The sequence below is a fragment of the Trachinotus anak genome, unplaced genomic scaffold, assembly GCF_046630095.1.
Source record: "Trachinotus anak isolate AG129_WGS33_773 ecotype Australia unplaced genomic scaffold, CSIRO_AGI_Tana_v1 ptg000010l, whole genome shotgun sequence".
In the NCBI taxonomy this organism is placed as follows: Eukaryota; Metazoa; Chordata; class Actinopteri; order Carangiformes; family Carangidae; genus Trachinotus; species Trachinotus anak.
In genome coordinates this window covers 12,061,041-12,085,077 of record NW_027273861.1, presented here as the reverse complement: position 1 = coordinate 12,085,077, position 24,037 = coordinate 12,061,041, and the positions used below count along the sequence as shown (strand labels likewise).

The 24,037-nt window shown below is 42.5% G+C and overlaps 2 protein-coding genes across 2 annotated transcripts in view; both read right to left on the bottom strand.

The window, feature by feature from the left end:
• The window catches only part of LOC139626998 (uncharacterized protein C1orf21 homolog), a 246,058-nt gene that overhangs the window by 185,596 nt on the left and 36,425 nt on the right, over nt 1–24,037 (bottom strand). The gene's annotated exons all lie outside the window — the stretch shown is intronic.
• colgalt2b (collagen beta(1-O)galactosyltransferase 2b) lies at nt 191–24,037 on the bottom strand. Its single transcript, XM_071487569.1, has 12 exons — nt 23,714–24,037; nt 9,707–9,817; nt 9,478–9,595; nt 8,687–8,821; nt 8,388–8,592; nt 7,187–7,306; nt 6,739–6,812; nt 6,312–6,418; nt 5,748–5,880; nt 4,740–4,867; nt 4,426–4,632; nt 191–1,531 (listed from the first exon to the last, which is right to left on the bottom strand). Exons 1-12 carry the CDS (start codon nt 23,947–23,949, stop codon nt 1,258–1,260), a joined length of 1,848 nt encoding a protein of 615 aa, XP_071343670.1. The 5' UTR covers nt 23,950–24,037; the 3' UTR covers nt 191–1,257.

Genomic DNA, 24,037 nt, shown 5'->3' with positions numbered 1-24,037 from the left:
CTCTAGTCCCACAGAGAGTGCAGTGCATTTCTTGTTGTTGCTTTGCTGTCATCTGGCCTGGGTTCTTTTCATTTGCTTCTGTCTCCAAACTCTCTTCAATGCCAATAATCCAACAATAATCTAAATTACTGTAAGAAGATAGGCAACATCTGTGTCAGTTTATGCTGCAGAGTGAGTCAAAACACAGAAATAGAGAAGTTGTTTTATTGGTTAAGTCCGGCACCATGACTGAACGAAGAACAGCCTGTGTTGAGGACATGAACATTTCAATAATGCAGTTTTTCCAAAATATTTAACAAGTAAATTCGCAAAGCAGGGGTCTGAAGTGGATGAAACTGCGCGTCATATATCCTGCAGGCTTCATGTAACGTATTACTGTATTAACTGCTGCTCTGAAATGCTTACTAGCAGGACCAGCCTGCTGCGCAAGTGAGATATCTGCCATAACAGAAACACTGGGCCCTAATAACATCCATTACTGCCCTGCTGCTTGACAAGAAAGGGCTGTACTCTTAGTGTGTGTGTGTGTGTGTGTGTGTATGTCTGACACCATGCGAAGCAGTGACACCCATGGGTGTCAGACACCCTCCTCCCACATATGCTCAGTTCTTCAAATATATGCATGTATTTGTGTCAACGTGCACGCTGGCACACGCACACACACACACACACACACACACAGTTTTACAGTTTCACACGCACATACTTCAGGGTTGTTTTCAGACAGCGTTAAGATTCCTTTATTCCTGGGCTGTCCATTAAAAAAAACACACATCTGTTCTTTTTAAATAACAGTAATCTTTTCAAACAAAAGAAAAATTGATTTGTGAGAATATTTTTTTTAGTTTCATGTCCTGCAAATGATGTTAGCTGTCCTCCATGTGTGCTTTAGTTTTCTCAGGCCGTTAACTGTCTCCACATGCCTAGAGGAGGCACATGGGGAATAAATAAAGCTTTTGTCAAAGGCTGGTTGGCCCCCGTCCTAGATTCTGCTCCTCTTCCTCTTCCTCCAATCCTCAGTGCCCTCTCATCACGCAGCAGTTTAGATTGACATCTCAGTTCTTCCTTTATCCATTTGGATACCAGTGTGAGCGTGTGTGAGTTTGTGTGTGTGGGTGGGTGTGTGTGTAAATGCATGTACAGTATCTCGGCTTGTAGTTCAAGTGTCTTTTTCAAGTGTGTGTACACGACATTCACTGTGTGTACATGGCGTGTTCGTCAACACGAGTCTTTCTCTGTGAGTCTCTGGTCTCTGTATCAGAGTTCGTCGCGTGATGCTCGAGCTGCAGGAGGCGGCGAGTCTCCTGTGACGCTGTTCTGGGCCACAGGCCGGATGCGACCCTGTTGGGCCGTCTTCCGGGCGTGCTGCCGGTCCCAGTCTGTGGCCACGGCTTCGTCGTCCCAGATGGTGGACGTCTCCGTGTCGCTGATGTAGCCCGGCTCTCCGGTGTAGTGGGTGGGATAGATGAGCAGAGGCTCCACAGAGAAGGCCTTCAGGTCCCGTGGCTCGAAGTGAGACATGTACTCAGTGCTGTGGAGGATGAGGGAGGGATGGGGAGAGGGAAAGCCAAACAAAGAAGTATAAGAGAGGTTAAGAAGATTTGACACAATTCAATTATGATTGTAACAGAAAGTTACAATTATTTTAATTTTCAGTTACATCTTTTCAAGTTCACAGGGTGATGTCTTGTACGCTCCTAATCCCAAAGATATTCAATGTATGATATAAAACAGAGAAAGGCAACAAATCCTTGCATTGAACAACTGAATGGTTGTGATCTTTTTCCTTATAAATTACTTAATATATAAGAAAGAGTCTGTGAAGGCTCTACATCAATGGTGACCAAATGGAAACAGAAGGATTGCTAAATCGCTGCAATTTACATGACTATTTTGCATTTTGCTATAACTTCTGAATCATCATATCCTGTTAACTGGAGGCGGTGATGTCCATACCCGATGTACCGGAATTCAGTATCAACACAGACAGCAAATTTACAGGATGTCAAATAGGGGAACAACACTGTCGCCTGCAGACAGATTTTGTTGCAATAGAGATGTTTTTATATTGTAGCTATATGCTATTAGCAGTGGTGGAGGAAGTATTCAGTCTTTAGAGCCACTAACATTGACATTTGTTTAGTTGAAGCCAATTAGAACCTACTTTGTATGCTATTGAGTATATTTATCAGTGAAAACTCTTTATATTATGTAAGCTGATCATGTTTTATGTGTAAAATCTGTAGCAGAATTAGAGATGAAACAATTCATCCATTTATTCATCAGTTGGTCAACTAAAAATCAACTGTTTTAATAATCGATTAATAATTTCAGTTATTTTTTGAGCAGAAAAGTCAGATCGTCTCTGATTCCATCTCAAATGTGAGCATATGATGTTTTTCTCTGCCATATACGATATGTGAATAGGTCAACATTCATTATTTTCTATAGACAAAAATATTTTATAGACAAAACCATTCATCAGTTAATCAAGAAAATATATGACAAATTAATCAATGATGAAAAATAAAAAATGTATAACCATGAAAGTGCCAGGAGTCAAGTGAGTACAAATACATCAAAACCACTATATACTACTAATATCCTGTGTGACAGAGAAGATGAGAAACATATTTAATCCCATCAGATCAAAACGACATCTTCCTGTATTTCTGTAAACTACCATCACATCGTTGTGCAGTGTCAACAGCACTGAACTCTGCTCTCATCGCGCCATCACCAGCCTGCAGCAGAGCCAGAGGGAGGAATGAAGGCCGTTTGGGTGTGACACGTCAGCGTGGCGGAGTCACACTCGTGCAGACAGAGGTCACCACAGGGGTCAACTCCCTGCCTGTTTAAAGCCTGTCAGCACTCCACAGGGACAGTGAAACCTTACACCTTTATTAGTGCTCAGAGTAGCCGACCTTCTCCATCACACGAACAACACACACATACACAAACACACACAAACACAAACACACACATAACTAAAGTTATAAAGAGTTATAAAGGAGGAAGAGAACATTTGACTGAGTTTAGGAACGCAGCTGAGCCTCCTTCCCCCCAATAAAACAAATGTAACTGACATAATATCCATAATTTAAACACCTTTTACAAAGTTTTCCTGCCCCCTTGCCACATTTCTGTCCATATTTCCCATTTCTCTCACTTTTAGACAAACTCACCTTCTCTCACTGAATACACACACCATGTATTTACCCAGTAATCCATACACTGCACACTGGACACACATTTCCACGTATTTATATAGTAGCACACACACACACACACACACATACACTTGCACAGTGTCCATCTCCACCCCACCCCCATGCTCAGGCCTCTATCAATGGGAATCCTGTCCCCCTTCTCCAACCAGCAGGAAGAGCCATGCTGGCCCACATTCCTCAAAGAGAGAGACGGAAGGGGGAGGAGAAGTGGGTGACAGTGGGAGTAGGTGTGCAAAAAAGAAAAGTGGAGGTCTCTAAAGAGAGTGACGGGACGCAAAAGGAATAAAAAAAAGAAAGAAAAAGAAAAAGAAATGATGAATGAGAGGAGAGCAAGGAAAAGGTGGAAAAGGTGGAGGGCTGAGTTGAAGGATCAAAATGGGAAGGGTAGAGGAGGTGGAGGTAGAGGTGGAGGAGAGCAGGGCACGGCAGGAATCCCCAAGGAGAAACGAAACAGAAAAGCAGGCATTGTGTGTTCGTACCCACTGAACCCCAAGAACAATCCCTGCCCTGTGTGTGTGGGAGCACAGAAGAAGAAGGAGAGCAGGGGGGTGGTCTGGAGGAGAAAACTAAAGAAAGAGGGGCATAATCTGGAGGAAGGACAGAGGGAACAAGGACAAAAGTAGAGGCATATAGGGAGCGTAACTAGGATTTGAACGGGATGGAGGTTGTGGTTTACCACCAGAGCACAAACTAGAAAACTACACACTGTGCTACAGTCTACAGAGTCACAAAGGGGACATGAATGCGTGTTTGTGTCTATGAATAGATAATTACTGTACAGTGGGTCTTTTAGCATTTCTGCACTGGTTTACTGCCTTTTTCTGTGCATGCAAAGGATCCATGCATGCTTACATTTCTCTGCCCATATAGTTTAAATTTGGCTCTCATTTCTTTGCATCTTCATGTTCATTCTGAATGTGGATCACCTGATATATTCTAAGGTAAGAGTGGGATGCACCTGCAGTCATCTATTTGTGGTCCTTGGTAAATATTTGCCTGTCTGTTCACAAACCAGACTGTCTGAAAGGGTCTGTGTGCCTGAGTTTGTGAACATGATACACTCATACTTATTCCTGTAGCTTTGTGGTTTTACACATAACACGCCTCGAAGAAAACTTCATGCTTTTGTATCACGTGTGTGGTGTTCATGGAGCACTGTCATTTTAAATCAAAGTAAACTGAGGTTTAGACTGACTTGGGGTGTTTGTTGAACATGACTGGCAGGAACTCGTCAACAGGCAGCATCCTTGTGAACGGCTGTGCAGCCATTAACTTCTTGGCCCCTTGCTGCGACAGCGCATAACCGAGCGTCCAGTAGGAGTAGTCGGCCACAACCAGGTTGTTTACACCTTCCACCGACTGCTCCGGCTGCTGCACCTGCATACGCTTACGTCCCACATAGCTGGAGAAGAGACACAGGGAGTGAGAGAGTGATGAGGCTTCACATAAGTTGGTTTGTGCTTGCTTATGGTACACTTGGGTATGTGTGTGTGTGTGTGATGCTATTACATGAGGTCCCAGTCCAGCTGGGCTTTGTTGATGTCATCCATTATGGCCTGTAGCCTTCGTTTGAACCTGGGCTCAAACCTCACGTCGTCCTCTAAAACAAGAACCTGCTGGAGGCCACTCTCTATCACCTGATAATCAGAAAGCAAAGACACACATTCACTCTAACATCGTAGGTTAACAGCTGAGGCTTAGTTTGTCCCTCTGTTATACCTTCCATCAGTTATCTGACGCACAGGGACACATGGAGGTTACTTTGATAAATTGATTGTGACATCCATGCCAGTTGCCTGGCTAATCTTATCTCATCTCTTATCTCTTATTACACGATGATCTCATCTTTTCCAAAGTACAGTATGCTTTGTAACATTATGTTAAATATAGCCTTAAGTAATCAAGGCCATTTAATGCTCTTTTTCTCTCTTTATCACTTCCACAAGACAATCCTTAATATTGACTCTCTTCCTATCTTCAGATGCCATCTCAAAACACAATTCTTCAGACTTGCCTATTCTGTTTAACTCTAACACTAACGTTTAATGCAATCATATTTATTTTAGGCTATTATATTTATTTGAATTTATTTTGTATTTTATGCCTTGTATTTGCTATTTTATATTTTACTGTGTGTTGCAGGTGTCTTTGAGTGCTGCGAAAGATGCCTATGAATAAAACCTATTATTATTATCATTATTATTATTAGTAGTAGTAGTAGTACCAGTAGTAGGTGTGTGGCATAGTAACTACAATGTTCTACTTGGTATGTCATATCTCTACATTGGCTAATCAGAGATATGCAGCACAATATACACAACTGTATGTACTAGAATCAAGTGGGTTGAATGTGTCTCCATTGATAGAATATTTCCAGTTTATTTTTGTTTTCTTTTTTCAGAGGACAGAGTCAGCTCCAGAACAGCAACCGTGAACCTGGAAGTTATTCAGTATCCTGTTCAGTTTACGACCCTTCATCCCCATGTTGTGCAATACAACAGACATCACCTTCCTCACCTGTGTCCAAATAGAGTGATGGCTGAGGAAACAACCAATCTCCCCTCTGGTCAGGACTCGTCCAGAGTAAGGATCCTTGTAGCCCGGCATCATCTCTATTCCCAATGCCTGCAACTGGGACGAATTTAGAGCCCTAAGAGGGATTGAGAAGTGGTAGCAATGAGAAGAAATGAGTGTTTCATGTATCTACACACAAGCTATGCAACTGAGTTGGTTGTCAGCAAAACACAGGAAAGGCAAACCCAGCAGGCTGCAACAATACATATAGATAATTAAATAGTTATACATCCTGCCAGACAAAATAAGGTTGGAGGAAATATTAGGACACTGTCATCAATGGACAGCAAGCACTGAGGACGGAAAGTCAAACATTTTGCTGCAAACACCAGAAAATCTGCGACAGACGAGACAGAAGACTGAGCACTATCTCAGCTGACACTCGGGGAGTGGAGACAGACTGCATCAGATGTTTATTAGTGTTATTGAGGATATTTTTTTTCAGGATTAAATTAACCCTCAGCTCACTTCTTTGAGCACATGCAGGGCTGTGTGTTTGTGACCTACTTGCCGTCCACTGCGTCTGTCAGTGTGGCCTGTAAACCCAGCGAGGCCATAGTTTTGAACATCCGGGTTCTCCTGTCCAGCCGGCGCTTCAGGTTGATCAGGAAAATCTGAACATTCAAACAGAAAAAAAGGGACACATTCATTTAAGAGAGTTTCTTTTCCTCTGAAACCTGATTGTATTGGTATATTCCTAATGTTTTTCCAGTGCAGTTTGCTTGGTATCAGTCAAAAACAAAACAAAGAAATATAGGATAGAAGGAGGGCAAGAGCTAAGGATGGAGCAAAAGAACTTGGAGACATAAGAAAAGGAAGAAAACTGGGACAAAGACAGGAAGTGGGAGTTGCTTATAAACAGTAAATAGACAAGAGACACAGAAGTTGTTGAGCTCTTGTTGCTCCAGGCAGAGCCAGCACACTCTTAACTCACTTTATCAAAGCCCATCGTGTCCTGCAGGGATGGCGGAGAGTACAGGTGCTCTGAGGGCTCAATGTCGTGGTCAACTGTTGACAGACAGAGGAAGGAGGCGAAAGGTTAAAACTGCAAACACAGCATCAAAGAGTCACTGAATTTCCTCTGGATTACGGTGGTTTATTTAATAAGCTTTATTTAAAATCTGAGCTGAGAGAAGAGCAGTGAAGGAGGCCAAAGGGGGAGAGAAAATGAGAGGGAGGTGGGGGTTGGATAAACAAAGAGAGGGGGAGGAGATGGAGAGACAGTACAAGCAAAGCAGGTTGGCAGGATGCAATCAAAGAGGGTCGTGGAGGTCAACAAACATGAGAGGTGAAGTAATCCAGGAGTGACAGATAGTAAAGTCACAACAGCTGGATAGTGTGTGTGTGTGTGTGTGTGTGTGTGTGTGTGTGTGTGTACTCACTCAAGGCCTCTGTGATGGTGTGTATGAAGCTCTCACTTTCATCTTCCACATTTTGTTGTGCCTTGAGAGGGACGGGCAGGAAACCGTAGTGTTCTCTGTTACACACATACATCTGCACGCCTGGGAACGCACACACATACACACACAACAAGTGTATTATTAGGACAATGTGATACCCCAGGGTGATAGGAGTATGGGAGCCCAAAAGAAAGAAAGAAAGAAAGAACATCATAGTGTGTGTGTGTGTGTGTGTGTGTGTGTACATATATATATATATATATATATATATATATATTTATACAATAAAAAACATTTTCTTTTTCAAAGTCTGTTGCTCTAGGTACATATCCATCATCTTGTAAAATTTAAACTAGGTGCTGTTTCATCATCTGAGTATCTAATCTGATTGTGCTTCAACTGATGAAACATTAAATTTATTGTATGTATTGCACTTTGTGTGACATATGCAGGATAATACTGAGTGATTAAATGTAGTGTAACATCAACAACTAACATCTGCTAGCATTAGCTAACATTAGACCAAGTAAGGCTGTAGCAAAAACCTCCTGAGTGTGTTGGAATGAACAAATTTGCATTTTATTGCTTATGAATCCAGCTTTTTATTTGTAATAACAATGTATGATCTCTTCTGTCAGAAGCTTTCACTGTATAATTGCTTGTACTTTACTAATGCATTGTTGTAAGTGCTGAAACTACTTTGTGAGATAGAAGAAACTCTGCCTCTTCTCTCTCTGCATATCTGTTAGTGTTTGTACAAATGCTTTTATGTGTTTACTGTTTACTGAGTTGAAAGACATATGCTGAACACACTTGCTGTCTATGAAGGCTTCATGGTCCTGTTTGATCACAGTGGATGATTACTCACATCACACACAAAAATCGAATAGCACTCATATTGTTTCACACTTCCAAACATACACATGCACAGTCAAGACGCACACATGGATCCATTTATGTCTGCACTCACTCATCTGCCGTAATCTGACACATGTGCATGAGACTTATAAAAAGCCCTCAGTGTTATACTGCAGCACACATACACTATCTCAAAACCAGTTTGCAATCAACTACTAATGAATTCATGACGATCCTCATTCTGTCAAAGTGACGCTGTCATGAGACATTTACATCCCTGCTACAAATCTGGTAGTTTGTTGTGAGTTGAAGGTTTCAAACTGACCTTCTTGACGTGCTGAGAAAGCAAACACCATGATGTCATCGAATGCCCAGCTGTAATCTGGGTGAGGGGGGTAGAAGGCCAGGTCCCTGCTGGACTCACGACGCAGGTCTAAAAGGAAGGTGCTGTGCACCATGGGAACAGGGAAGCAGCCGAGCCGCTTCCACTCCCTGATCGGTTGGTAGTCTGGGGTTCGCTTATAGTAACCCTGACAGAGAGGAGGGAGATGAAGAACACCAGGTTGAGGTCATAAATCTAGCTGACGCATGGACACATGGATGAAGTTAAAGTTTAAACTGTACCTGTGGGGTGATGCCACACCAGAAGTTGGAGTAGAGAGAGCGAGACTCTAACATGGGAGCCACCAGGGTCAAGTTCTCAGCCATCATCAGGTTCAGCACACGAGGGTTCGTCAACAGGTTGTCACTGTCTACAAACTAAAGAGGGGAGAGGGTAAAGTCACTCATATCTTTAACAAACATATCAGTTATATCTAGTTTTTTTTTTTTTTCTTAAAACACTTCAATCAACACACATGACATTTATCTAAATTAGATAAATATTTTTGCAGTCTGTGTCAGATATGAGTGATGAAATCAAATTTAATTTAGAAAATTGAACTGATGACCCACTGATTTGCTCTCAGTGCTTAGCATTAGGTAAAGCATTGAAGTGGCATTATGTGATTGGTATCATTCATGCTTCACAGTCACTGTCCCCTTGACAAGCTGTGTGGTAGCTCATCAGCTGATGAGTAGCATCCAGTGATATTCATGCAGACGTACAGTACAGCTTTCTTAGAGCTACTCTGCTGATAGATTTATGCCACAGCTTCATTCACCATCCTTATCTCATCCTCATCATCTTCTATATTTTGGGTACTGTTGATCAAAGTTTAATGTCCTCTGTTCTATGTTTTCAGGAGGGGATCGATCTCACAGCAAAACACTCATCGCTGCTTTGAGAGACCCCTCAAACAGTAGAGCATGTTCTGTAAATTTAACTTTATAATTATTTGCTATAAATGGCCAATTCGTTAACACATAATTGAAAGCTTATACATAAATAAAAACGTTACTAGAAATGTAACTACCAGTATGTAGTCGGCCCATCGTTCCCTGGCAGCCTTCAGTGCTGCCTGTCTCAGCTTCATCACATGGTTGAACCTAGATGGAGGCCAGTGCTTTGGACCCCACTCATCTGTGTAGGACCTGATAAAAAAATAGCATTTGCTCAATTGATTGTTAGCATCATATTAGAAAACACTAATAATGGGAGGAAACCAGAATAAATTAAGAACAGAACCCCGGTCTGACTCTCACCTTGGCTCCTCCATGGGCCTCCACTCCACGTAGTGGTAGACACGCTGGGCTCTCTTCAGCCATTCTCTCAACATAGCAGTGGTGTTGTCCATATTATGGTCTGTTGCCGCCCTAAAACACCAACACAGACAACAGAGGATGCCATTCAATTGAAGCAGACTACTGACCAAACATCCTGCAACAGAACAGCCACAGTTACTCTCCTTCAAACTACCACGCTGTCTGTTAAAGTGCCTCCACTACACACTAAAGAACAGACACACTGAAAGAGCCATGTTTGGGCAGACACAAGCCTCATGGCTTGTCAAGACTGTTTCCAGGTATGAGACCCTCTGGGTGAAGTAAAACATTAATGCAGAAAGATGCAAACTGTCCTCAGATCAAGACTCTGAGCCATAACATTCAGACAGCATGTTACAGAAGAAGACATTCAGGCTGCCAGATTTGCCTAATTACCATCTCATGTTACAACAGGCACCCTTCAATGCTGCAAAGCTTCCTAGCTGCTTCATTAACAATGCTGCTGGAGCACACACAAAGTCTGAAGAGTCACAGTGCAGACAGACATTACTCTGAGGCACTGTGGGTAAAAAAAATAACCAAACAGGTACACCCAGCTCACACTAATCCTCCTCTGAGGACTGGCTTTCGCTTTTACAACAACTGTGGCTGATGAATAAGGACATCAATCAAATCATCAGGGTGAGCTCATGCACAAAGGCTTCAAAAAGCTAACAACAAAACTAACTCAGGCTGCAGGTGAATATTGACGGACTATGTGTGAACAACTTGACACCAAAATATTACAAAAGGTAGACTGACAACACAGCAGCTTACACAGACACCAAGACTCATACCTGTAAGCAAATGATGTCAGTGTAAAATTTAGCACAGTCGCAGCTGCTTGTTTGTCACTCCTGCGGTTTGCACTCTGCATCGCTGTTTTTTCACAGAGATTTCCACTTCGGCTCCCTGAGCTGACTCAGAGAAGACACTGTGGCTACTGTATGTGTGGGTGAAAGTGTGTGTGCATGCATATAAATCTGTGCAGGAGAAATTAGCAAGCTGCAGTTCGCTATCACTTACACATTTGGGAGCATCAGAACAATAAATATCACCTGTCTCTCCTTTGCTGTGCGTTTAAATCGTTGTTTAGGGGGGAAATGTCAACAGAATGTGAGGCAGTACCCTGTACTTGAATGTGTGCATACAAATACACACACCCGATACACACACTCATATACTTAATGAGATGGAGTTTTCCACTGCTTGCTGTAATATTCCTCGCTGTACTCTCTCCAAAATCGCACCCAATTTTAGACTGGCTGGACAGAGATAGAAACGCGCACACACTAATAAACACACACGCCTGTGCCCTGTGTCTTTTTGAGTACACTCTCAGTAGAGAATATAACAGTGTTGACACTTTTCATTTACCCACATTTAGCACAAACAGCAATGCAGAAACACCTGTTTTCTCACTAAAGACACACACATACAAATACAAGGATGCTTATAAGATCACACAAACACAAGGCTTCAATAGCACACATGGAAAAATAAGTGTATTACGCACAAAGATTAGTCAGAAAGAGACAGAGCTCTCTTATGTTTGGAATTTCAATCATCTTCAGTCAGACTGATAAACTCTAAAGCCAACAAAAGCAGCAGCTGGAGAAGCCTGAAGGGAGGCATGCTGGTCAATAATTTTAATAGTGTGTGTGTATGTGTGCATGCCTGCTCTTGCAGATGTGTCACAAAACATACAGACATTCATTTCTGGGGATGTTTGTTTTACAGCAGTGTGACTGGTGATTTGTGTGCTACACAAGTGGTGGTTTTAAAATTTTGAAATGTATATGGTGAGTATGTGTTAAAACGTGTGTGCAAGCATGTGCACATGTGTATTAGTGCATAACAGCCCATAAGAGCAATAAAGGAAGAAGGCACGCTTGATGACTAGCTGCTGTTGTGTTTTTTATCATAGGCTAGAAACACTGGAACACCTGACTCGCTAGTAATGAGTAGATCTGCACACATTTTTACATGCTTCTTCGACCACTAAACTTCACAACGCTCAGGGATATAAATGTGTTCCTACATGCCATCTCCCAATGACAGACTCAGCTCCAGGCTGGGATTTAAAATGAGGGGACTTCTGGGAAGTAAAGAACAATACATGGTACAGCATGTGGGAACATATAGTATGTATAGGCGTAAACAAGACAGGAAGAGCAAGTGTGAGACACAGGAAAAAAAAGGGATGAAAGAGAGTGATTTGTGTTTACTTCATTTTACTTTACTGCTAAATATAAACTGAAAATGGGCACAATTGTTCCAAAACGTTCTCATCAATTGAGAATTAACATTTTGGTGAATTCTTCACAGAGCTCATTAAAACGCCTTCAAACCATCCAATCAAGCTGACTTTATTTTTATACACGACACACTAAAATGCTAATGACTCACAGCTCACAAAATCAGAAGAAATAGAAATCTGGCTGGAAGCTTTTACATATTTTTACTGGCTCTTCTTGGCAGGACGTATGCTTTGTGTGTCCAGGTCTTCAGTTGGTAAAGGTCAAAGGTTGTCTACAAAAGAATAGAGCACTTGCGTCTTCGTGTCTTAGGAATGGTAGAAGAAGAAATGTGGGAACAATCACTTCAATAAGTTAGCAGATTTTACCAGTAAAGGGGAAGCACTGGTTTTGAAGCCCTAGCTGTGTTATGAAGCTGCTGAGGATGATATATACCTTCTTTAGTGCTGGAGTTGCTTACTGGCTCTTGTTTTTCACAAGCGCGTCCTTCAAACCTGCCCCTCCCACTGCCCAGCCTCTCCGAGCGCCCAGGACTCTGAGTACACTGTGATTTTCCATTACCAACATTACATCTCTGCATGCCTTATGATTTTTGGAAATGTGAAACTTAGTGATGTATACAACAGGGAATCAGAGAGTGAAACAAAGGAAGGGCTTTGCTTATTGGTCTCCTTCATGCTTGATCAGGCAAAGCACAGAGAAGAAAACAGCCTGGAGTAAAGGTATCATCACCCACACTGTATATATGAACTTGTTTAGAGCTCTCCTTCATTTCTATGGGACATCCGCTCCTCTGTCTCTATTTATTTTAGACACGTTTGTCCTTCTTCAGGAGGCAGCTATGTGCTCCTTTTCCTCAATTTCCTCTACCTTCAGGCAAGATCAGCCACTCCAGCTGAACTGTACTGTACTGTGACCCCGGTGCCAAATCAAAGAGCCTTCGCAGTTCCTGTCCAATGCCTGCGTAGCTGATGTCTCTGAAACTACAGGATTGTGAAGATTTTCTCTATCTGGAAAAGGGGACACACACACACAAACAACATGTTATATATTCAAAGCTACAATAATCTGGGCCCTCGGGCTTATATCCCCCTCCCCATCCCTAAGCACCTCTGAATCTCTTTCTTTCTTGCCTCGCGCTGCTTCTCCTCATTCCTGTTTTGAAGTTTACAGTAAGCTGCAGCCTCATTATTCGGCTGCCTGCAGCTCTAGGGTTAGGCTTCAGCTCCCCCTTTCTGTCTTTATGATCAGCATCTGGACAACACATGCTTCCTGAGGACTCACCTACACATCCCACCACTCCCTCTCTCTATCGCTTCACAGATGACCATTTATTCTTGCTGTATTATTAAATCTCTAGAAAATCTGTCCTTTCACCCACTTATAGTACAAGCATTAACCCCTCTTGACGCATGTACTGGTATATTGGTCTCATCTGCGTCTCCATCGCCTCTCATGATCATCATCCCACTTCACCACTCTCTCTGCTTCTCTCCCTCCCTCCCACCTGGTAGGGTTATCCACTCCAGAAAAGTGTGTCAGATAATAGTGAGTGTGTCATGAAGGCTGACATCTGGCCTTAAACACAGAGGCTTATGTCTTAGACTGGAACTTTTAGGTAAACACAGGTCTGAAAGGGCCCAACAGGCCAGTGTCAGCTGACTCTTGGTTCAATAAACTATCTAATATCACTAAAATAATGACTGGGTTTTGCATGTAATTAAGAGGCAAGAATGTCTCTTTCAGACCTGAGCACAGATGCCTTTAAAACATAATAACTATACTTCTGTATGTCTCTGTGTCGACTATGTAGCATCGTCTGTAGGCTGACGTGGCTCCAGGCCTCTTGTTGGCCCAGCAGGGCAAAGGAGGAGAGGAGGGGGTAGATGGGTAGAAAGATGGAAGGGGAAAAGGGAACAAGAGGAGTAGGAGGGAGGGAGGATGGGAGGAGGAGCTGGTGAGACGGGACCTCCTGACTGAAATTCCTCATGACTCTCAGGGTCAACAAAAGTGGCCAGCACCGGCAGGCTTGCACTGAAGTGTAATGGGCAAAGATATTCATCATGGTCAGATATTAAAGGAAGCCAGTGTTGACAGAGAAGCCTGTCCTCCAAAGCTATATGGCTTTTCACCACCCCAACCTTTACACCTTGACTTTTTGTTGAACATTTGTATTGGAGATAATTCAGATTTGTACTTCAGAACTGTCCAGTATGAATATGCAGTCATTTGTCAGGATCCTAAGCTGAGATACTGAAGTGATATCTGTGCAGATCAGTGACACAGTCACCCCCTTACCCTTGGATGTATTAAAAGAAATAGATACAGGACCCCAAGATGGTAGCCAATAGTTTCAAAAAAAAAAAAACTGTTCAACCCTCACATACACAAAACACTTAACAAACAGATGTCCGTTGCCATAAACTGGGAAGCTTTTACCTTTTTAATGGTTTAAAAATTCATAATACAAAGACTAATTTACCCTGTTTGCAGTTTCCAGAGTCATGTTAACAGATTTATAGAATTCTCCTTTAAATTGAGTAAAGGTTTTGGGTGTTGTAGATGATTTTTAACACAGCTCACCACTGGGGCAAATTGTGGAAGAGGGATTTGCCATCAAGTGGCAACCCCCAGGGCTGAAAAATGAAGCCAACACCGAAGTGCCAAATACTTCAGTTCCTCAAATGGGCACTTGAGACTTGCTCTAAAATGTAGTCAATCCTCATTGACTCTCTTGTTAAAATGCAAAATTTATAGGAGAAATAAACATGTTTACAGGCTGGTACAAAAAACGGTTTTGGTCTGTATAGCTAATATCCCTCTTCATGACAACTGTATGTATAACCTCCTGTATCCAGTTCTCTTAATACATGCATGCCCTTCCCTTGGTCCCAGGGCTTTTAGCCTTTTGGCTTCAGGAAAAAACACGTCTGTATGCTGATGATCTAGTTTGTTATGTCTCCAATCTAGTTTTTTCTTTCTGCAATTCTGAACCATTTTTTGGAAACTTTCTGAATAGGATGAGTGTGATGGAAGTACCATATAATTTTCTGGCACCAAAACCCCAGATATTTGTTCTAAAACACTTTATTTATTCTGTTCAGAAGCCATTTTATTAATGGCTACTGAACAGAAAAAGGGTGTAAATGTAACAGAGAGAGAGAAAGTGAGCAAAAACCTAAAGAAACAGATGGAAGAACTGATGAGGGAACAGAGTGATGTTGGGAAAGAGGTATGAAATGAGCAACAGGGAGGGAGAGAGAGGGAGCACAGTGGTTAGTCAGTGAAATTGATGACACAAACACACACAGATGGACAGACAGATGGATGGTGCTAAAATTATATTTCCTCTATGAGAACATGAACACCAGTCTTTCTAATGAATCCTCTGCTGTTCATGAAAACATTGCTCTACACACATTATCTGACAGATGCACAGTTAACCCGTTTCTTCCTGTCTCTCACTCTTGTTATGTCTGTCTGTATCTTCCCTAATCTCATTCCATATCCAGGCCTCCCCCTTTCCAGATGAGAGAGCGCTCATACCAAGATGCCATTACGTCTCAGTGTTTGCCAGCTCTATCAGTGCTGTGCTGCCAAGCTCTGACAATACTGCTGGAAGTGTGCAGGAACACATGGGGCATCTAAGCAAGAATTCACAGTGTGGGTCCAAGTCCAGGGACAACCATTTCCACTCCAGGGGAAAGAGAGAGAACTTGAAAAAAAGCTCTGGGACTGGAAAAATCAATTTTTCTTGTTTATTGCAGTCAATTGAACAGCTATGTCGGGTCTAGAGAGAAAATTTTCCCATGAATACCTTCTTGCTGCAAGGCAAAGAAGATAGGGCTGGACTGTTGGCAGGTACAACGTCGTCAGCTGTGTCCCCTCAGCTCCACAGAGAGTTAGTTGGTTGAGTGCAGGTCTGGCAAAGATTAAGCTCTGAGGTCACTGTGTTTGGAAAATGGACTTGGGTCCACATAGTAATTTCACCTCATCATTAGGTGTGAAATTTCTTTATTTCCATAGATACCTTGCAGCTATTTGAGCAGTATGATTTAAAAAAATAACTCAATACATTTATAGTTAGGTGAAAAACTAATTTCAAGGTAAATTGTCACTAACCATAGGCCATGTGCCTGGCATTGTCTTCACACCAGGACAGTAAAAAACACATTAATGAGTCAATCTGTTGTACTGGGTGACATTCCCACTGATGTAAATACTCACTAGACCACAAAATATGTGTTAATAATGTGTTAATAATGTGAAAATAGTCCCCAACAAATCCATTATTTAGTCCTGATTGAATAATATTTCCAAAGAAATACAGTGACCTGCTCTTATAAAATGACTGAGCCCTTTTTGAGTTGTTTTTAAAGATTCTTTACTACTTTTTTCATTAAAGACAAATGGACTTTGGGGACAGTGTCACAGATTGTAGCCGGTGGAGAGATGGACTAACACATTATTGGTTTTTTTTGACAAACACAGGACGACATCCTTATTTATCCATAGACTTTATTTGCTCCACATTTCATCATTTTGTTATTTACTACATTAAAAAAACGTAAGGACTCATATTTTCAGTGCCATGGACTGGTGACAATTTATCGTCAAGAGTGATGCTAGCAATGTGTCTTAGATGTCAAGAACATATGATGTAGAGGGGACTTACTGGAGATGTTTTTGTATCACTTGGAAAAAGCAATGGTTAACCTTCCCACAGCACAGCACTGCCAGATGTTCGCCAATGGTTTTACTTGAAGCCATTTGAGACTTCAACTAGCTGTGTGTGTAAATGAGTTGGTAAAAATACTGCTGAGTTCCTACGAAGTGTTTGCGGTATCAGTTGCAGATTACTTCACTTCAAACAAACTGTGTTCTCCAGAAACAAGATACAATCATCTCCATATGCTCCAGTGAGTTTGTGTCATTATAAGCTGTTTATCTGAGAGAAGTAATCCTGCATTTCTGGAGTTTGTGTCCAATACCTGAGCAGATATTGAAAGACCTTTACAGTTTCCCATGTATTGGTCGTGCAGAGTGCAGATTACGACTCCTCAGGTGATACTGATTGGGTGGTCAGAGAAGCCTGTGGCCTGTTAGTCTACACATGGATGGCCTGACTTGCTGTGGGCCTTACGAGGTAATTGGGAAAATGAATGGAAATCAGGGCCTGAGCCAGAGGAGCAGAGCAGAAACACACATTCATTATTTCTGCAATTGTATTTAAACACACACACATATCCATCTGACACACACAGGAATATATGAGAAGAGACACTCATGCTTGCGCATTCACACACACATTTTTGTACACAGTGCCAACACTGTGATCTAATACATAAGATCAAAAGCACATGCTGCTAATAATTCACAAATGCCCATGTAGCCTGCAGCAGATAACATAGAGAGCCTATCCCATCCTGATAATTTACTCCGTAAATTTGGATAAACTGCTTTGCTAAATTCTCTCAGCGTGACAAACCCAAGAACTATTTGTACTTCACTGGTGTGTTCCCATGGAGGAATTGGCCCCGAGGTAACACACCTGGCATATGGCAACTAGCCAACATTACAAAACTGATAACCTTTTTAGCCAGTTAGATTCTTCCATTTTCTTCTATTTTAATATCTCTTGGTCCAATTAAAGAAAATAAGTAATATTGCATTTCACAAAACCTGATCAACCATCGGTGACATGGATAAACTCTCTGCGGGTCAGGGGCAGGAAACAAAGAGGGGGCAATGCTACCAGGCACAGTGTCTGGTTAACATGCTACAGGTCATGGTGAGAAGAGGAAGATCAGGTTGAAAAATGCATCCACGAGATATTGATCATTAAGGTAGCTCCTGATGGTTAACAGTAGGTTGGCTTCTTGTTAAACCACTATGATTTGTTTTCTATTTCTACGTGTGTTAAATACAGAAGATGTGACGTGTGTGGAAGTTTGGGAGTTGTTCAAAGGCGCCTTTGATGGAACTGGGCAGAGTACTGAAAATGAATTAAGTACTTATGCTGTTGAAGAATAACTAATGTAATGACTTTTCTATGAGTAATGTGTACTTAGGAATTGATTAAATTTTAGAAGTAACTTATCTAAGGCTGATCACATGTTAAGCTGGGTTTCAGGTTTTTTTGCCAAAGAGCCCTTCATATCTTTGCCAGGACCCATGCTGCAGTGGTGTTCAGTGAAGTGATTTTTTGGTTTTTCTTCTATTCACTACTGTGCTACCACTGTCACTCTAAACATTTTTGCCCAAAGATCACAACAGAGAAGTTAAACAGAGGGGCATTCAGGCCAAGTGAACAAACATGAAACATTGAAGTGTCCCATTACAGCACAGTTACATCCTCATTGAAAAAGGTTTGTTAAGAGGAACTTTTGGCACACCACTGCAAAGCACAACACTACAGTCAGCATAAGTCATAAAGTCAAAAAGACTTAAACTCAGCATTCAAGTCCAATTTGCTATGGTCCATTTATTGCTGTGGATCTCTGTGCACCTAACCCTGGGAAAATAATTTATATCAAATGTTTGAGTGGAGCTGCATATGGTCTGGAGTATCTAATAATCTCACTCCTCTTAGCATGATATAGTAGATACAGACACAATTACATAAAACTTCTCTCAGTCTTTAACAGGAGCTACATATGGCCAATCTGTCATGGAAGTATTCAGCATGTATGCACACTCAGAAAAACTAGACCACAAAACCCATACCTCATTGTCTCTGAGTATAAAGTACAATAAATATGGGATATGTGGTTATATAATAAATCAGTAAATAAACAACATGACATTATGAAAGTTAGAAAGAGAGCCCTCCGGCGACGGGCCGATGATGTCAGCACTCTGACATCCTCTTGAGGGCTCAGTCTGTCCCTGACAAGTCTACAAATCATCTCGACCCCCAGCCCAGCACCTGGGAAAGCACTTCACCACATGAGCACAGCCAGCAGGCAATATAGCAGCAGGCAGTCAGCAGCGTGAGGAGCAAAATAATAGCAGACTGGCCCAAACTTTAGAGAGGTTTGTCTGCGTTGTGCTTGTCAAGACAACCACAGTTCACTTGATTTCCTCTGAAGCAGCTTACCAGCAACATTAATAAGCTGAGTCCTGAGGGCATGATGCAAAACTCAACAGTTAGCTATTGAATTTTTGACTGAACCGTCACGAGGACTTCACCCAGCCTGGGATGAATAAGGCTGGTTAACTTTTTTTTCCTGGTTAACTCTTGGTTAACTTTTGGTTCTTTTTCTCCACTCTTATGTCTTTTATATTCAAAGAATCATTAGAGTTAACGTCATATAGTTTGACTCTCTGTCAGAGTTACACCCCTCTCACAGCCGAGCACGAAGACTGGAGTCTCCACTGGTTGCCTGGCAACCTCTTGGTGACGACAAAACTCCAGGTGCTTTCAGCGAAGATATTGTCCAACACACAACCCTCTGTAAAACCACGACTTGTCAGTTTTGTTTGGATTAAAGAAGCCAGGTAACGTGTGAATCAGAGCTGCTGGTTGGCAGAGTGTTTTAGACTGAGCCAGGATAGCTGTTTGCTACTGTCTCCAGTCTTCATGCTGAGATAAGCTAACCTGCTGCCGACTGAAGCCTCAGACAACCACATTCAAATTCATGCTGTCACCAACTTAAAGTCTGCAGTTCTTCACGTCCTTGGTCTGAGCAGAGAGACCGGGCCAGGTCCAAACCCCTTCTTGCTCCTCTGTGCCATATTTTCTGGTCACACTAGATAAGACTTACCATGCACTTTTGGTGCATGTTCTTATACAATCTCCTTGTACTTATTAAATAGATGTAGTACTTAACACTTACACCAAGGTTTTCCACTTCACTGAAACTTTACTGATGTCCTTCGCTTGTAAGTCGCTTTGAACAAAAGGAAAAAAAACAAATGAATAAATGTAAATGTAAATGTAAAGACTGCTACTTAAACCCAGGGTTCCTTTCACTAACCATTTATTTTATCGGACTCTCCAAACAACAACATGAAGTGTCCTGCAGGGTCTTGTGGTCAGATGGATGGGGATGGAGAAGCAGTGACAAGACAAAGGGAAAGAGGAAAGCAGACATGGTCAAGCTACTGTGGGAATGCGGATTAACCAAACTGCTAAATGCCTTCTGGGTAATTTTCCCAGCATTGTTGACCACCTTCTCTTTGCCTGACCATCCCCCCTCCCTCGTTCTCTAATTCCCTGCATTCTTTCATTTCTTAACAGCAGTGTGAGAGTCTTTATCACCACTGTGCCACCTCTCTGTCAGACCTGTGCCCACTTGCAGAGGGAATACTTCTAAAGGCAGATCTTGCTGACCATCCCAACTGTCAGTGTGAGTCATAGCGCTGAAGAAGAAACAGGGTGGAGAAGACACGACCTGGTTGATCAGTCCAGATTATCCTGTGAACAGGTTCAAACTGGAAACTTTGGTCCTCCCAACATCTTCAGACCTGCCAAAGCCTGTCTAGATTTTTGGAAAGATGGAGGGTTTTGTCATCTGGCTGAGTTGTTAGGCGTTTTAAGACTGCTGTCATTGTGTCACTGTTGTTTCAACACCTGTTTCTATGTAGATTCTTCCCTGAAGAATGCTGTAATTTTCACGGCAAATAAATGGTAATACTAGAAACAAAACTCAATATTATGATGGTACCATAATGCAAATACAAGCTTCTCCACCATGAAGCAAGACACAATAGGGTGCTTTGTAATTTGTGAGGACATGTTTGGCAAATTGTCCTTGACAAATGGGAAAATGTTTTTAAGGACCAGAGAAGAATTTAGGTTTTTATAACTGCACAATATCCTCCAAATCTCCGTCCCCATAATCTTTCTTTATATTTCGACTGAACATGTTAGCCCGGCCCCATTCTGTTTCTCTTTAGCTGCCTGTCTCATATATACAAGCTGTAAAAAAAAAAAAAAAAAAGACACATTAACAAAGCACGAAACAATTTAAAAACCTCGTCATGTCCCCTGGTCCTGCGGGAGGATAATTTAGGGGTGAAAGGGAAGAACAATAAAGAAGAGAGCACCCATATTATTATATTTAATCATCTACATCCTTCTTCTCTACCCCTCCTTGCTCTGTCTTCATTGGACTGAAAGTTTGAAATAAGTAGAGGGGGAGATGATGAAGAGGAAAAATAATCCTCTGTTGTGCTCAAGCCTGAAACTCCAGAGAGGAGTTAATGTGGGGAACATCATGTACCTACACAATAACTGGAGCCCCACAGGCAGACACTGTCGGTAGACTTTACATTAGTCAGCTCATGATCTACGTAGATAAACCATGGGTAGTAGCAAAGTGGAGCATCCTGGCTTTTTTAGATCTGTATCATTACGTAATGGCAAAGTCGATTTTGGCTTGTGTTCAGCTGGAGACCCTCGCCTGACGTCATTGCCCTCTCTGTTTCTGCAAGCGCCTTACCACTCTCTACTGGCAAATAAAGACAAGAATGCAATAAAATAAACGTTCAGTAGCAGTGATGTTGAAGTCATTTAGAAGAACTAAGTGAAAGGTAACTGGATTGGCTGTTTTATTTATGAAGAAGTTTAATAACTCATTCAAGAGACTTCCTCAGTCACACTTCATTACAAATCTTATATAACCTGAGGATCTTAAGACAAAATGTCAAGGTTTTAAACTGTACTTGTCTTACAATACAAGTAATTAGTGCTCTGTAACAAAATGTAGAAAAAAGGCTACAACATGGATATATGCTTTCAGTGAGAGCCTAATTACAACTTGGCATTTATTGGGTGGTTTGGCTCACACGTTGAGCAGTAATGACGACAAAGAGAAACAGAGCGGCACTGAGCTGCTGGAGTGATGGTGAGTAAAACATTTTCTTAAACAATTTGACCACAAAAAGCCAATAACTAAACATCATCGCTCAAACAACATTAAAGATGTTTTAAATATTTCCACTGTTTCCAGTTAGCACTTTTTTCTTTTTTTTTTATAACAACCACAGAAACAAAGCAGCACCACATACTAAAGCATAACTATTCACTTGTCCTTATTTTCATCTGATCATTTAATGGGCTCTTGGACGATTCTCATACTTCGCAAATGTATGTCTCCATGTGTTGAATCGGCTTATGTCAACATTTTCATTAGTTGTACCATTTATCCTTTTAGGTTTGCAGGGGTGCTGGAGCCAATCCCAGCTGACATTAGGCGAGGGCATGGGTACATCCTGGACAGGTCCCCAGTCTGTCACTGGGCTGGTATACTGTGCATGTGTTCACTAATAATTACTGCAATTAAAACATACTGTGGATTAACTCCTATGTAAAAATCTGAATACTTTATGGCATTTGATGAGAGTGTGGTGAGTGTGGTAAAGTTCTACGTTAGTGACATTTGCCTGTTACCACCAACATATTTGTTTGGCACATGGGACTGATCTGCCTCAAACAAACCCTGTGACTTATTTTTCTGGCTGCACTGACTGCGGGGCAGAGGGGGAGAGACGCCACTCATAACTCCTGGGGCCCTTCCTCTGTTAGTTAAACCACTCACAAAGCCATGTCAGCTCAGCCACATTGGCACTTTTGCTCCGGAGAGACTGGGCCCCCTCCTTGTATTGAGTTTCTCCACTGTGTGTGTGTGTGTGTGTGTGTGTGAGTTTTGGTGAGGGTCTCTGAATTTGAAGCAGACAAACTTTTGCAAACAAAATCAAGGCTCTCAGCAAGGGAAGGGCGGGAAACAAAACAAAAAGAATGCCAGGGAGGTGGACACCGAGGAGAACGGCACTGCAAACATCCACCACCATGCGTTGTATGTGGCTGTTATGTCCTCCACATGTCTAATCTGCACTTTCATCATCAACCTTACTCTAGTGAGACATGTCTCAGATTCTGTCTGATTTTCTATCTGATCCATCATCCTGCATAACCCACATGCAGACCAAACAGGGGCACACACACACACACACACACACACATTTTACACATGACTTCCCAGAACTAACCCCCCCCCCCCCAAGTCCTGCTGTCAGACCAACTCAGTGTCTCCTTTCATCCCATCACCTGCAGGGATCCTTGTTTAATAGGCTAACTTTATAATATCTCATTCTGCTCCTATGCGACCAAACGCACGAACAGGACCCTACCTGGGGTGAGGCCCCCTCTCTCATACCTGCCAGCCCTGCTGTTTAAAAGCCCCGTTTCCGCAGGTTTGTGCTGAATCGGTTGGAGGGAACAGTGATTAAGGGTTAAGCCCGACCTCAACACGCACAGCGGCTCTTTCATCTTTTCACGCAGTGTGCGATTTGGACGCCGGCAGACACGGGAGGCGAGCGCATCGTAAAACGCAGCAACAGGTCTCCGAGCGCAACACTGACGACCTGTTATTATGATTAAGGCGGACACACGCTGCTTTTCATTGCAACACGCTCCGCTGCAGACCACCGTCCACATCATGCACTGTGCGTGCTCTGGATGGCGTGCACCTTGTCTGAAAGTAAATATGGAAAACTATGCACAAGCTTTAGCCTACGTCTAAAACGTGGCAGGTCAACAAGCGTAAATATATGATTTTAAAAATATATATCTTTGCACGACACTGTCTTAACAACTCACATTGTAAGAATCGTGTCAGCCACAAAAAGTGAACTGCGTCCCCTGTGACTGCCACCAAGGCGTTCCTGTTTGTGCGTCTCTCACCAGATTGCTATGCGCTCCTTCGGGTACTCCAGCCCGTCGATGCAGCCCAGGTAGTACGGCAGGCTGTGCGCTGCGTTGCGAGCCACGATGGCGATCATAACCTTTGGCTTCAGGAGGGAGGACTCGGGTTTGACCTGCTCCTGCACCAGCGTCACCAGCTCCGACGCGCCGCCGGGCACCAGAGCGGCCAGCAGCGCCCACAGCACACCGACTCCCACGGCCCCGACCGCCCGCATCTTCGTTTCCACGATTCCGCCGTGATTTTCCCGACCTGGACCCGGAGTGCAGAGTCTGACTGATCGAGAGAGAGGGAGGGAGGGAGGG

Excerpts from the sequence above, each read along its gene's own strand:
- colgalt2b (XM_071487569.1), bottom strand. The coding sequence starts at position 23,949 with ATGCGGGCGGTCGGGGCCGTGGGAGTCGGTGTGCTGTGGGCGCTGCTG. Across the intron at positions 6,813-7,186 it reads CACCATCACAGAGGCCTTGA|TTGACCACGACATTGAGCCC; the intron begins GTGAGTACACAC and ends GTCTGTCAACAG. Across the intron at positions 4,633-4,739 it reads CAGCTGGACTGGGACCTCAT|CTATGTGGGACGTAAGCGTA; the intron begins GTAATAGCATCA and ends TCTCTTCTCCAG.